At 42.6% G+C, this 14480-nt stretch overlaps 2 protein-coding genes across 7 annotated transcripts in view; one reads left to right on the top strand and one right to left on the bottom strand.

Moving 5' to 3' along the window:
* LOC126940470 (peptidyl-prolyl cis-trans isomerase NIMA-interacting 4-like) overlaps positions 1 to 14480 on the bottom strand; it is a 1058238-nt gene that overhangs the window by 132940 nt on the left and 910818 nt on the right. The gene's annotated exons all lie outside the window — the stretch shown is intronic.
* Positions 1 to 14480, top strand: part of ATP7B (ATPase copper transporting beta) — a 207371-nt gene that overhangs the window by 30537 nt on the left and 162354 nt on the right. For 5 of the 6 annotated variants that reach the window (XR_007720750.1, XR_007720749.1, XM_050766257.1 and 2 more), the window contains 2 exons: positions 9313 to 10546; positions 13760 to 14017. Coding sequence is in view for 4 of the 6 variants with exons in the window: in XM_050766257.1 (XP_050622214.1) it covers positions 9313 to 10546; positions 13760 to 14017 (1492 nt within the window). In the remaining 2 variants the exon portion in view is untranslated. Of the gene's footprint in view, positions 1 to 4694; positions 5304 to 9312; positions 10547 to 13759; positions 14018 to 14480 lie in introns of those variants that run through there. The other variant, XM_050766255.1, reaches the window with a different exon arrangement.

Here is a 14480-nt window from a genome sequence, read left to right as displayed (position 1 = left end):
TTAGCTCTTGTTGTTGCATCGATCCCTTTACCATTATGTAATGTCCTTCTTTGTCTCTTTTGATCTTTTTGATCTCTTTTATCTGAGACTAGGATTGCCACCCCTGCTTTTTTTTGTTTTCCATTTGCTTGGTAAATCTTCGTCCATCCCCTTATTTTGAGCCTATGTGTGTGTTTGCACATTAGATGGGTCTCCTGAATACAGCACATCGATGAGTCTTTACTCTTTATCCAATTTGCCAGTCTGTGTCTTTTAATTGGGGCATTTAGCCTGTTTACGTTGAAGGTTAGTACTGTTATGTGTGAGTTTGAGCCTGTCATTATGATGCTAGCTGGTTATTTTGCCGGTTAGTTGATGCAGTTTCTTCATAGTGTCTATGGTCTTTACAATTTGGTATGTTTTTGCAGTGGCTGATACCAGTTGTTCCTTTCCATGTTTAGTGCTTCCTTCAGGAACTCTTGTAAGGCAGGCCTAGTGGTGACAAAATCTCTTAGCATTTGCTTGTCTGTAAATGATTTTATTTCTCCTTCACTTATGAAGCTTAATTTGGCTGGATATGATATTCTGGGTTGAAAATTCTTTTCTTTAAGAATGTTGAGTATTGGCCCCTATTCTCTTCTGGCTTGTAGGGTTTCTACAGGGAGATCTGCTGTTAAGTCTGATGAGCTTCTCTTTGTGGGTAACCCGACCTTTCTCTCTGGCTGCCCTTAACATTTTTTCCTTCATTTCAACCTTGGTGAATCTGACAACTATATGTCTTGGGGTTGCTCTTCTTGAGGAGTATCTTTGTGGCGTTCTCTGTATTTCCTGAATTTGAATGTTGGCCTGCCTTGCTAGGTTGAGGAAGTTCTCCTGGCTAATATCCTGAAGAGTGTTTTCCAACTTGGTTCCATTATCCCCGTCACTTTTAGGCACACCAATCAAATGTAGGTTTAGTCTTTTCACATAGTCCCATATTTCTTGGAGGCTTTGTTTGTTCCTTTTCATTCTTTTTTCTCTAATCTTGTCTTCATGCTTTATTTCATTAAGTTGATCTTCAGTCTCTGATATTCTTTCTTCTGCTTGATCAGTTCAGCTGTTGATACTCGGGTATGCTTCACGAAGTTCTTGTGCTGTGTTTTTCAGCTCCATCAGGTCATTTATGTTCTTCTCTGAACTGATTATTCTCGTTAGCAATTCCTCTAACCTTTTTTCAAGGTTCTTAGCTTCCTTGCATTGGGTTAGAACATGCTCCTTTAGCTTGGCAGAATTTTTTATTACCCACCTTCTGAAGCCTACTTCTGTCAATTTGTCAAACTCATTCTCTGTCCAGTTTTGTTCCCTTACTGGCGAGGAAGTTGTGATCCTTTGGAGGAGAAGAGGCATTCTGGTTTTTGGAATTTTCAGGCTTTTTGTGCTGGTTTCTCCGCATCTTCATGGATTTATCTACTTTCGCTTTTTGATGTTGGTGACCTTCGGATGAGGTTTCTGAGTGGACGTCCTTTTTGTTGATATCGATACTATTCCTTTCTGTTTGTTAGTTTTCCTTCTAACAGTCAGGCACTCTGCTGCAGGTCTGCTAGAGTTTGCTGGAGGTCCACTCCAGACCCTGTTTGCCTGAGTATCACCAGGAGAGGCTGCAAAACAGCAAAGATTGCTGCCTGTTCCTTCCTGGAAGCATCGTCCCAGAGGGGCACCTGCCAGATGCCAGCCGGAGCTCTCTTGTATGAGGTATCTTTTGGCCCCTGCTAGGAGGTGTCTCCTAGTCAGGAGACACAGGGGTCAGGGACCCACTTGAGAAGGCACCCTTAGCAGAGCTCGAGCACTGTGCTGGGAGATCCACTTCTCTCTTCAGAACTGGCATGCGGGGACCTTTAAGACTGCTGAAGGCCGGGCGTGGTGGCTCACGCCTGTAATCCCAGCACTTTGGGAGGCCGAGACGGGCGGGTCACGAGGTCAGGAGATCGAGACCATCCTGGCTAACCTGGTGAAACCCCGTCTCTACTAAAAAATACAAAAAACTAGCTGGGCGAGGCGGCGGGCACCTGTAGTCCCAGCTACTCGGGAGGCTGAGGCAGGAGAGTGGCGTGAACCCGAGAGGCAGAGCTTGCAGTGAGCTGAGATCCGGCCACTGCACTCCAGCCTGGGCGACAGAGCGAGACTCCGTCTCAAAAAAAAAAAAAAAAAAAAAAAAGACTGCTGAAGCTGCACCCACAGCTGCTCTTTCCCCTGGGTGCTCTGTCCCAGGGAGAGGGTGGTTTTATCTATAAGCCCCTGACTGGGGGCTGCTGCCTTTTTTTCAGAGATGCCTGAAAAATCACATTTATTTTCTGCTTATGAAAGTAATACTTTTTTTTAAATTTAAGTTTGAAAAATTAGGAAATATGTACAGATATTTTTAAAAATCAGTATTTCATAACTCACCCAAAGGTAACCTGAATTTTCTCTGCTAATATTTAAGTATATCCCCTGTGTACTTATGTTCATAGAGGTTAATATGGGACATTGATTCTTCCTCAGTGGGGGTTTTAGAGACCAACCCCCACTGGCCTGGATGCCTGGGGTGGTTTCGGTGAGATCCTTTCTTGAGTCAGGCATTATTTTTGACCTGTGCCTTCCCCTGTGAATTTGTGGCATCCAGAGAATTCTTAGATAAGGCCGAGCAAGGCAGTACTCATTCCAGATATTCAGGATGTACGTGGTCCAGAGCTGTTGTCTCCTCTGACTTGTGTCCAGCCTTCTCCTGTAAGTGTGGTTGCCTTATTAGGGATATCAAGGAAAGTGGAGCAAGTGTGGATATTCTGCTGTAGTTTTTCTGAGGTGACAGGTACTGGTGGGTGAAGCCAGGGCTCAGGCAGCTCAGCTCTCTTGCATGTTAGTCTGGCTTGCTGCTTGCAGGTATGGCTGTTTATTTTCATTTCACTTTTCTGCATTGTAGTCTCTTCCTATAATTAACATGGCTAAAAAGAAAAGGTTACTCTAAAAGTTGTTTTTAAAAAATATAGAGCCTCCCGGATTTCTGAGCAGCATTTGAATCCCAGCTGTTACTTACGTTGATTTGTGCTCTTGGATAAGCTTCTGAGTCAGTTTCAACAGTGAAATGGTGATAATACCTCCTTCTAGAATTGTCCTAAGCATGAGGGATATAAAATGCCATCCTCATAAAATAACACTCAGAATCATTAATTATTTGTTATTATTCGATCTGTGTGCATATGAAAGAATCCGGACTTTTTTGTATTTTGAATCCCATGAAAGTTCAGATGTATTAAGTTGTATCGGGGGAGGTGATGTATTGGAAAAGTTGCATGCACGTATAACATGTTTGCCTCATAAGTTGTTATGGGTGTTACACATCTTTCAAAGTGAAACAATTCTTGCGGATAGGCGGCAGGGGATTGAGTGATATCCTATTTAAGGTTGATGGGAATCCAAGAGTGATCAGGAGACCTCCGAAGTGGCTAGTGGTCCTTCACTTGTGCATGGGTTAGTATTTTTTGATTTGTGATCACAGCCACTTTCTAATAAGGCATGTTGTTTCTCCTTTTTCACTATCAGATTGGCTTTGAAACCGTTTCTTCATCAAAACATGTCACCCAGTTTCTGATTTCTTCATATCAGAATGGCTTCTCCAGAGATTTTGTTTTCCTTTCTGGCTTCGTCTTGGTGAATCAATAGTTATTTTTTTAACCTATATTTTATTTTACAAGCCCTGGCACTCTCAGCAAATTCCATGTGACTTGGGTACCTAGAGAGAGAATTGAAATTCACTTTTGGACTCCCTTCTGTGGCCTCCTGTGCTTCCAGTCCTTTCTCATCCTGATGTCTACCGTCGTTTATCAAAAATTCAAAAGCTAGAAAAAGTCATTCTGAAGCCTGGTGTTGGGTCTGCAGAAAATGTCCCGAATGTCTGTCTGCAAGGAGTGCAGAATCTAGTGGGATTTAGATAAACCAGGCTTTCACAAGGCTTTCTGGGATACCCATGTAGAACCCTGGCCTGCTGTCCGTTTCTATGACTCTTTGATAAACCCTTAAATCTAAACCTTTGTTTGTTTTTTAAAACTCATCAGGAGAGTTTTTTCCCCCAAAGATGATCTTAATTGAAGAACTGAGTTAAAAGCATACATATGCCCTGTGTCTACACTTAAAACTATCCAAACACTGATGTTGTTTAATGAGGTTGTTCCTAGACCAACAGATACTCTAGTGTTTTGTAGAGATATGTTGTTTGCAAGGCTTTGTCTTCTGTAACTGCTTGGCCTTAAAAACCTGCCTGTCTAGAAAGGGGGGGCCTCTGAGTAGTGTTTGATAATAAGAAATTGCTTTCAGTACTTCTCCAAACCATTTTGGCAGAAACGTAGAATCAACATTCTAGAAATTAAGAGCCACTGTTGTGGTTTGGGGTTTGTTAAGTTGTGTGGTTGGAACGAGGACCAAAAATGTAAATTGGGTAGTATATCATGAGGGATTTGTTTTTCCTACAAACTAGGTGGTTGAGGGTTATGTCTTATTATGAGGAAGAGGTTTTGCTTAATAAGGTAGTATATGAAAATGAATGTCTTTGACTATCTTCTTAGTTTTTCTTTTATCCTTGGTTCCTTTTTAATTAAACAAGTATTTAATTAACACCAACTACAATCAAGTCACTGTTCTGAGTGTTCTTTGTGCTCATGTTATTTTAATTTTAAATTAATATTTAGGTTTTGGTAATGTGTGTATTGTACAGTAAGATATACAGTGAAAGTAATTCTTCTCTGTATCCCAGCCACCTGGTCCCCTTCAGCTGCCTAATCTTCCTCAAATTCTTTACTAGCTTCTGCATTGTCCCAGATATAATCCATGCCTATACAAGCATCCATTTGTATGATATTCTCTTGTTTCACACAGGTAGCACCGTGATAGAATTGTAGTGAACTACACGCCCTTTTATTCAAGCTCCGTGTAATTCCTGCCCATATTGACTGTGCTTGGCTGTGTGACTGGTTTTGGCCAATGGGAGTTAACAAGTGTTATGCAAACAGAGGCTTGATAAGACCTAGCACTTTGAAATGTGTTCTAGAGGAGTGCTTGCTATTGTGACACCCCCTGTCAGTACCCAGAAGCCCCCAGCTGTGAGGTCCCCACCTAGTCATAAAGAGAAGCCACATGGAAGAGAACTGGGTCCCTGCCAACAACCTTAGCTGGGCCCCTAGACAGCAGCAAGCATCCACTTGGCAGCCATGTCATGAATGAACCATCTTCTTGGAAGTGGAACTGCCAACCCCATTCAGGCCACCTCCAGTGGTGCTATGTGGAGAAGACACAAGCTTTCCCTGCCAAGCCCTGTACGAATTGAAAAATTGTGAGCTGTTGCTAGTAAGCTACTAAATTTGGTTTGTCATGTAGCAACAGATAACAAACACATACTATATATATGGTATTTTCTGTGCCTTGCTTTTGTTGCTGAGCAGTATATTAGATATCAGCTTATTTCAGTACATACAGAGCCACATCATTCATTTTAAGGCTGAATAATATTCCATTTATGGCTGAACAATAATTAACTAGCCTCTTATTGACGGATGTTGATGTTTCTAATCTTTCGCAGCATTTACTATCTCCATGGCATGCTTCCTTTTGCCCATGAACAAATATATTTATTGGGTAAATTCTTAGAAGTAGAGTTGCTGAGTAAAAGAGTACGTAAATTTGTAATTTTAATAGGTATTGCAAATTGCCCTCCAGAGAGGTTACACTCCCGCTAGCAATGTAGGAGGACTGTGCACTGCAGCAAATGGTGAGCACTGTGCCACAGTGTGGTTGGAATGTTACATTTCTCTTTAATGTTTTCTCATGTATTTTAAAAACCACATGCATTTCCTTTTTGATGAACTGTCTTCTTTTTTGTTTGGATTGTTGGCCTTTTGCTTTTTTGGAGGAATTCTGTGTGTATTAAAGAAATTGGCTCTTAATGTATGCTATATGAAGCAAATCTTTTGTCCCCCAGTTATTTATCTTTTGACTTCATTTGAGTAATTTTTTGTCCTTATTGTATTTAGTTATGTCAAATTTTTTATAGCTTTTGGATTTTCTTGGTTTTATTCTGGTTTGTTTGTCATATTTAGGCTTTTCTCAATTTGAGATTATTGTAGATATTCTCCTATGTTTTCTTCTAGTGTTTTTGTTATTTCTTTTTTACATCTTAATCTTTGATCTGCCTGAAATGTCTTTTGACATATAGGTTTCCAGATAGGTGTCTGAGGTGGCTAGTCAGTTGTCTGTTAATATTGTTACACCATGTCATCCTTATTATACAGTCATGTGCCTCATAATGATGTTTTAGTCAATGATGGACTGCACATATGACCCTGGTCCCGTGATATTACAATGAAACTGAAAAATTCCTATTGCCTAGTGATCTCACAGCTGTTATAATGTCATAGTAATGCATTACTCATGTATTTTTGGTGGGCTGGTGTAAATCAATCTACTGTACTGCCAGTCATATAAAAATAGAGCACGTATAATTCTGTACAGTACATAGTACTTGATAATGATAATAAATGTGTTACTGGTTTATGTATTTACTATACTCTTCATTGTTATTTTAGAGTGTACTCCTTCTACTTATAAAAAGAAAAAGTTAACTGTATAATAGCCTTAGGCAGGTCCTAGGAGGTATCCAGAAGAAGGTGTTGTTATTATAGGAGATGACAGCCCCATGCCTGTTATCACCCCGAAGACCTTCCAGTGGGAGAAGATGTAGAGATGGAAGACAGTTATATTGATGATCCCGACCATGTGTAGGCCGAGGCTAATGTATGTGTTTGTGTCTTAGTTTTTAACAAAAAGGCTTAGTTTAAAAATAAAAAATTTTAACACTTATAGGATAAGTATATAAAGAAAGAAAATTTTATACAGCTGTCCAGTGTGTTTGTGCTTTAAGCTAAGTGTTATTACAAAAGAGTCGAAAGTAAAAAAAAAAAAAAAAATTAAACGTTTATGAAGTAAAGTTACAGCAAGCTGAGGTTAATTAATAAATTATTATTATTTTTTCAGAGACAGGGTCTTGTTTTGTCTCCCAGGCTAGAGTATAGTGGTGCAATCATAGCTCACTGTAACCTTGAACTCCTGGGCTCAAGCAGTCCTCCTGCCTCGGCCTCCCAAAGCATTGAGATTACGATGAGCCACTGTGTCTGGCTATGTTAATTTATTGCTGAAGAAAGAAAAATATTTTTTTTTTTTTTTTGAGACGGAGTCTCGCTCTGTCGCCGGGGCTGGAGCGCAGTGGCCGGATCTCAGCTCACTGCAAGCTCCGCCTCCCGGGTTTACGCCATTCTCCTGCCTCAGCCTCCTGTGTAGCTGGGACTACAGGCGCCCGCCACCTCGCCCGGCTAGTTTTTTGTATTTTTTTAGTAGAGACGGGGTTTCACCGTGTTCGCCAGGATGGTCTCCATCTCCTGACCTCGTGATCCGCCCGTCTCGGCCTCCCAAAGTGCTGGGATTACAGGCTTGAGCCACCGCGCCCGGCCAGAAAAATATTTTTTATAAATTTAGTGAGCCTAAGTATACAGTGTTTATAAAATCGACAGTAGTGCAGTGTCCTAAATCTTCACATCTACTCACCACTCATTCACTGACTCACTCAGAGCAACTTCCAGTCCTGCAACCTCCATTAATGATAAGTGCCCCATACAGGTGCACCATTTTTAAAATCTTTTATATTGTGTTTTTACTGTACTTTTTCTATGTTCAGCTATGTTTAGATACACAAGTACTTACCATTGTGTTACAATTGCATGCAGTATTCAGTACAGTAACATGCTGTATAGATGTGTGGCCTAGGAGCAACAGGCTATCCCATACAGCTCAGGTGTGTGTAGCAGGCTACATCATCTAGGTGCGTGTAAGTGACTCCATGATGGTCACACAAGGATGAAGTCACAAGGATGACTCATTTCTCAGAGTGTATCACCATCCTTAAACAACATTGTTAAACATTCATGTATTTACTGAATTCAGCAATATCTTTTAAACTGCTGTCCCTCAAATTACTTAATTATTCCTCTTTTCTCTTAGGAAATGCTACAGTGAATATTCACAATTCCATGTAATTATTAATCCCAAACCTTTGTGGATATAGAAATCAACATTTATATAGTCTGCATTTTAGAAGTTAAACATTTGTGTTGTTAAGCTGCTCAAAAGCCAGTTGGCAAGGTCTGCATTTTATGCACAGGAAAAAGGAGATCATTCCATGTAAAGGAGATTCACCTGAAGACAAGCAGGATTGTGTACAAATAGGGAGAAATCTGCTTTTTTGTGATGTGTCATATATAAAGGTCTGTTTCCAAATTTCTGAAGCACATAGAAGTTCTGGTGTAAAAAGTATATCTAGTTAAGACAGCTGTAGGCTGGGAGCCTGTGAAAGGAAGATTTTGCTTGTTAATAGAATGACTGAGACTACATCATCCCGTGTAGAAACCAGGAAATAACACTTGTACTGTGTTGTGTTAAGAAAACAGGTTCTTTAATTAAGTGACGCACCTGAAATTTCAGGTAATGGCTACAGCTCTCCTGAACACCCAGGAGGACGGTGACACTGAGTCACAGGCAGAACTATGAAGTTCCTCGTGAAACTCAACTTCCTGTTCTTCCAGCCTTTCCCCTCCTGCCCCTCGGCTCAGCCACAGGTGCTCATTAAACCTCGCCCAGGGAGCATACCTCTAAAGCTTTTTCACAGGCTTGTGGCCCACCTTTGGATTCCGACCGTGGGGGCCTGGAAAGTCTGCATTTGGAGCGTGTACCTGAAGGGTGTTAAGCACATTTAACCTCTGCTATGATAATCAGACAGACACCCCTAGAAAGAGATATAGAAGTAAGGTGTTGCCTCTTCTGGGGTTTGTATTTCCTCAGGACCCCCAAAGTTTGAGTTGAAGGGACTAAGTTCTATGGAGAGGTATCAGCCAGAGGTGGGGACCTCTTTGGGGATACCTGTGCCTTCCCACTGTGAGCCGCTGTGCCCTCTGCCTCTGCTGCAGGCCGGCCGTGCTGCGTTCCATGTGTGAAACCGTGTCGTGCTTTCCTTCTTTCCATCAGAATCCTCCACGTCTGTTGTGTGAGAATGACATTTCACTAAGGAGGACAGACAGTTAGCTTCTGTCAGAGAAGAATGTCAGAGCTCTTCATTTTATAGATGATGCCTTCAGCTTGCTTTCTGTGTATTTTATGTTCTTCTGCCCTTGGGATGTTTTGACACCAGTGGCATTGTTTTCCATTTTCTCAGTGCCGGAGAAGCTGGGATGTTGTAGAAAATATTTAAAGGATAAAAAATGTTATTTCTTTTCGTTTTAGATCTTATCTAAGCTTTCTTTGCCTACCCGTGCCTGGGAACCAGCAATGAAGAAGAGTTTTGCTTTTGACAATGTTGGCTACGAAGGTGGTCTGGATGGCCTGGGCCCTTCTTCTCAGGTGGACACCAGCACAATCAGGATCTTGGGCATGACTTGCCAGTCATGTGTGAAGTCCATTGAGGACAGAATTTCCAGTTTGAAAGGCATCGTGAGCATGAAGGTTTCCCTGGAACAAGGCAGTGCCACTGTGAAATATGTGCCATCAGTTGTGAGCCTGCAACAGGTTTGCCATCAAATTGGGGACATGGGCTTCGAGGCCAGCATTGCAGAAGGAAAGGCAGCCTCCTGGCCCTCAAGGTCCTTGCCTGCCCAGGAGGCTGTGGTCAAGCTCCGGGTGGAGGGCATGACCTGCCAGTCCTGTGTCGGCTCCATTGAAGGCAAGGTCCGGAAACTGCAAGGAGTAGTGAGAGTCAAAGTCTCACTCAGCAACCAAGAGGCTGTCATCACTTATCAGCCTTATCTCATTCAGCCTGAAGACCTCAGGGACCATGTAAATGACATGGGATTTGAAGCTGCCATCAAGAACAAAGTGGCTCCCTTAAGCCTGGGACCAATTGATATTGAGCGGTTAGAAAGCACTAACCCAAAGAGACCTTTATCTTCTGCTAACCAGAATTTTAATAATTCTGAGACCTTGGGACACCAAGGAAGGAATGTGGTCACCCTCCAACTGAGAATAGATGGAATGCACTGTAAGTCTTGCGTCTTGAATATTGAAGAAAATATTGGCCAACTCCTAGGGGTTCAAAGTATTCAAGTGTCCTTGGAGAACAAAACTGCCCAAGTACAGTATGACCCTTCTCGTACCAGCCCAGTGGCTCTGCAGACGGCTATCGAGGCACTTCCACCTGGGAACTTTAAAGTTTCTCTTCCTGATGGAGCCGAAGGGAGTGGGACAGATCACAGGTCTTCCAGTTCTCATTCCCCTGGCTCCTCCCCAAGAAACCAGGTGCAGAGCACATGCAGTACCACTCTGATTGCCATTGCCGGCATGACCTGTGCATCCTGTGTCCATACCATTGAAGGCATGATCTCCCAACTGGAAGGGGTGCAGCAAATATCGGTGTCTTTGGCCGAAGGGATTGGAACAGTTCTTTATAATCCCTCTGTAATTAGCCCAGAAGAACTCAGAGCTGCTATAGAAGACATGGGATTTGAGGCTTCAGTCGTTTCTGGTACGTAGTTGATGTGTGTTTGAGGTATATCCTGAGCTTGTCTCCTTTTCTCTTTGTGTCTAATAGCTCCTGGATGGTGGCGTAGGTGAGCCCTGCTCCCCGCCTCGCATGTCAGCAGTTGAACAAAATCCTGCAAACTTTCCTTGCATGTTAAATTTGTTAAGATAGAGGAAATACAATCTCCAAGCATCTAGATTTTGCTTTTCATATAGTTGGGATTTTGTATTAGTCTGTTTTGTGTTGCTTATAACAGAATGGCTGAATTTGGGTAATTTATAAAGATACTGAATTTATTTCTTATAGTTACTGAGAAGTCTAAGATTGAGGGCCACATCTGGTGAGAGCCTGCTGCCAGTGGGGACTCTGGTGTCACAGGGTATCACATGGCAGGGCTGCTGAGCATGCTCACATGGTTGCTCAGGTGGCTCTTCTTTTTAGAAAGCCTCGATGCCATTCTTCTGATAACCCATTAATCCATGAGTGGATTAGTCCATTCATGAGGGTAGAACCCTCATGATCCGGTCACCTCTTAAAGCCCTCACCTTTTAACACTGCCACGTTGAGGATTATGTTTCCAGTATATGAAATTTGGGGGACACATTCAAACTATGGCTGACTGGAATGCTAAACTCCTTGGATTTGGGCTTCTTTCCTAGAGAGAATTCTGATTCTATATCCTGAAATAGAACACTATGGGACCATCCAGGCCCTTTTCTTACCAAGAGAACTATTATCACCTTCCCAAAATATTTTATTGCTAGACAACAGAACCTTAGTGTCATAACCTAGAGGCTATGCTGTTAAAAATGAGAGTTAAGGAAAGGATTTATCAATGATGTTTCTCTCCCCATTTGATGAATATAAGAGAAGAAGTAAAGGTGAGGGAGGCATCAGGCTTTTTTATTTTTTAATTAAAAATTAAAAAAAAATTGTTTTAGAGACACGGTCTTGCCCTGTTGTCCAGGATGGAGGATAGTGACATGATCATAGGTGACCACAGCCTTGAACCGCTGGGCTCAGGCCATCCTCGCACCTCAGCCTCCTGAGTAGCTGGGACTACAGGTGTGCACCACCACACCTGGTTCATTTTTTAATTTTTATGTTTTTGTAGAGACGCGGTATTGCTATGTTCCCCAGGCTGGTCTTGAACTCCTAGCCTCTAGCAGTCCTCCTGCCTCAGCCTCCCAAAGTGCTGGGATTCCAGGCATGAGCCACTATGCTCAGCCACCATCATGGGTTTTAATCAGAGGAAGCACGAAGTCAGATTATATTTTAGAAGACCAGTGTGGTGTCACGGTACAGTGTCCGTTGAGGCAGTGAGACCACATAGGAGGACAGGTGAGAAAGAGGTGGGTTTGAAAGACATTCAGGAGGGCAGCTCCACCAGGCTTGGCGTCACCAAGAGGGGTGTGTAATGGGGAGGGCCATGGAGGAAAGGGGTAACTGGGATGAGCCCCTAGCTGAGATGCTGGAGGACAGTGGAATAGAAGGGCCTTGAATTTTGAGGGAGAGTGTCAGGCTGGAAATGCAGAATTGAGTGTGGGAAGATGACAGAGACCTAGGAAGAGTGACTGTGGGATGGGAAAGAAGCAGAGGGAGGGGGAGGGGTCTCCTAGTCACCCTGGACATAATGCAAGCTGCAGAGGCCAAAGTCTGAGTCGTATCTTCCCGGGTTAACTAGGGGAGGCCGTTGGAGACCTCGGCAGCTGCTTCAGGACCCTGGGAAGGTGGGAGCCCAGCCTGGCTGGTGGTAAGGGTGGAGACCACTAGTAGCTTAAATTAGGGATAAAGAGGGTGATAGGTGAGTGGAGATGGTTGAGAGAAATGCTGAAGGTAAGGAGGGAAGGGGCACATGTTGTGAGGGGCAGCTTGTGGGTGGTGTGTTGTAACCGATTAGGTCCCAGACATGGGCCCTGCACGTGCGTGTCTTGTGGACTGGACCAGGACATGGCTGGCTTCCTCGGCCTTTTGCCTGGAGCTCAGTACTGTAGGGAGCAGCGGGCCCAGCACTAGAAAGAGCTGCCTTGGACGGCACAGGCAAGCCCACCAGCAGCTCAGTGCTCAGGGATGGCTGGACTTTGGTTTCCCACATCGTTTCTTGTGGTCACTGAGATAAAGTTTGTTCCTTGAAAAGTTCACTCAGCTGTGAGTGTTTTCTGCCTCCCCTCTGTGCCCACAGCACACACCCACTGCTGAAGGGAGCGGGCATTCGTGTGAAGTGGCCTGGCCCTGTGTTGTGCTTTGTCTTTTGTACCAAGTTTCAGGAAGGAGTTTCTTTAAAACAAAAATCAATAAGGAAAACACAGTAGAACAGTAAATCCTGTACACAAAAGGTGAGAAATATAGTATAAGGTAAACATCTGCCTGTTTTTGTGTGATGTTTAAAGTCTTTCAACCGTGCAATCAGGTAAAAAGAAGTTAGCATGAAGTGGTAAAAAGAAATTAGCGTTAAGCTACATATTACAGAATAACTGGATTTGATTAAATAAACCTAGAAAGAAAAGAATAGTGATTTTTTTTTTTGATTGGGCAGGATTATGAGAATTATGTTTAGCCCAAGAGGTATTTAGGGTATCAGACTTAGCAAATAAAAATATAGGACATCTACTTAAATTTTAATTTTTCATAAACAATGAATGATGTTTTAGTATAAACATGTCCCGCTCAATATTCATGACATATGTATAGTAAAAATTATTTATTGTTTGTCTGAAAATCAAATTTAACTGGATGTCTTGTATTTTACCTGGCAACTTTAATTTAGAATAAACCATTAGTGTGCCAGTTTGTATTTGAAGAGCCGTTCTCGATTGATTGGGAGCTCCTTGAGGACAGCCTTGCGGTCAGCGTGATTTGTTTCTCCTTGGACTCAATAGCACCCCACATGCAGTAGGTATTCCTGAAGGAAATGAAAGTTAAGGTGAAGTTACAGGGTAGCTCAGTGGAGGGATTTAATACAGAGAACTATTTACAAAGGTGTTAGAGAGCTGGAAATCCAAATACGCAATGGGAAGAACCCCACAGATTAACAACAGCAGGAAGCCCCCTCGTCCATGGTGGCTGAGGGACAAGGTAGTTACTGGAGCCCAGGGGCTGAGGCTGCTTGGTGGGAGCCGGGACCATGAACCCTCACCAAGAGCCCTGAAACCTCTTGTTCTGAAAAACATATTATTTATTCTTCTGATTTGAATATTTTCTGACATTTTATCCTAGAAAACTGTTCTACTAGCCCTCTTGGAAACCACAGTGCTGGGAATTCCATGGTGCAAACTACAGGTGGTACACCTACATCTGTGCAGGAAGTGGCTCTCCACGCTGGAAGTCTCCCTACAAACCATCTCCCGGACATCTGGGCAAAGTCCTCACAATCAACCAGAGCAGTGGCACCGCAGAAGTGCTTCTTACAGATCAAAGGCATGACCTGTGCGTCCTGTGTGTCCAACATAGAAAGGAATCTGCAGAAGGAAGCTGGTAAGAGGTGAACGCCCATCTTGAACTTAGGAATGCTGCTTATAGACCTCATATTCTCCCTTCAGAATATCCAGCAACTGTGTTTATCAGTAGCCCTGATAACCAGGTAGCAAGTTCATTATATAGCATAGATGTTTGTCTAATGTCCTCGTATAACTGGTAGTCTGTTCTTTAGGAAGTATTTAGTTTGAGATAAAATATATCTCTGAGTAAGTTAGCCATTGAAAATCCAGTTTAAAGGTCATGGTACCTTCTATGGATAGACTTCTCAATTAGATTGTGCTAGTATTATTCCATATTTTGTTCCCTCCCATCCCATCAACCCCTTACTATAAAATGAATAAATAACCTGCATTTTGTATAGAAGTTCCAATTTCAAATATTCTTTCTTGTTGTTCCTGTAAACCAGAGTGTGTTTGCAGAAACAACAGGACAGAAATGTGTGGAAATGTCAAAGTTTTGT

The sequence above is a fragment of the Macaca thibetana genome, chromosome 17 (assembly GCF_024542745.1).
Source record: "Macaca thibetana thibetana isolate TM-01 chromosome 17, ASM2454274v1, whole genome shotgun sequence".
In the NCBI taxonomy this organism is placed as follows: domain Eukaryota; kingdom Metazoa; phylum Chordata; class Mammalia; order Primates; family Cercopithecidae; genus Macaca; species Macaca thibetana.
The sequence above is the reverse complement of the archived record's forward strand: the minus strand, read 5'-3'. Positions and strand labels throughout refer to the sequence as shown.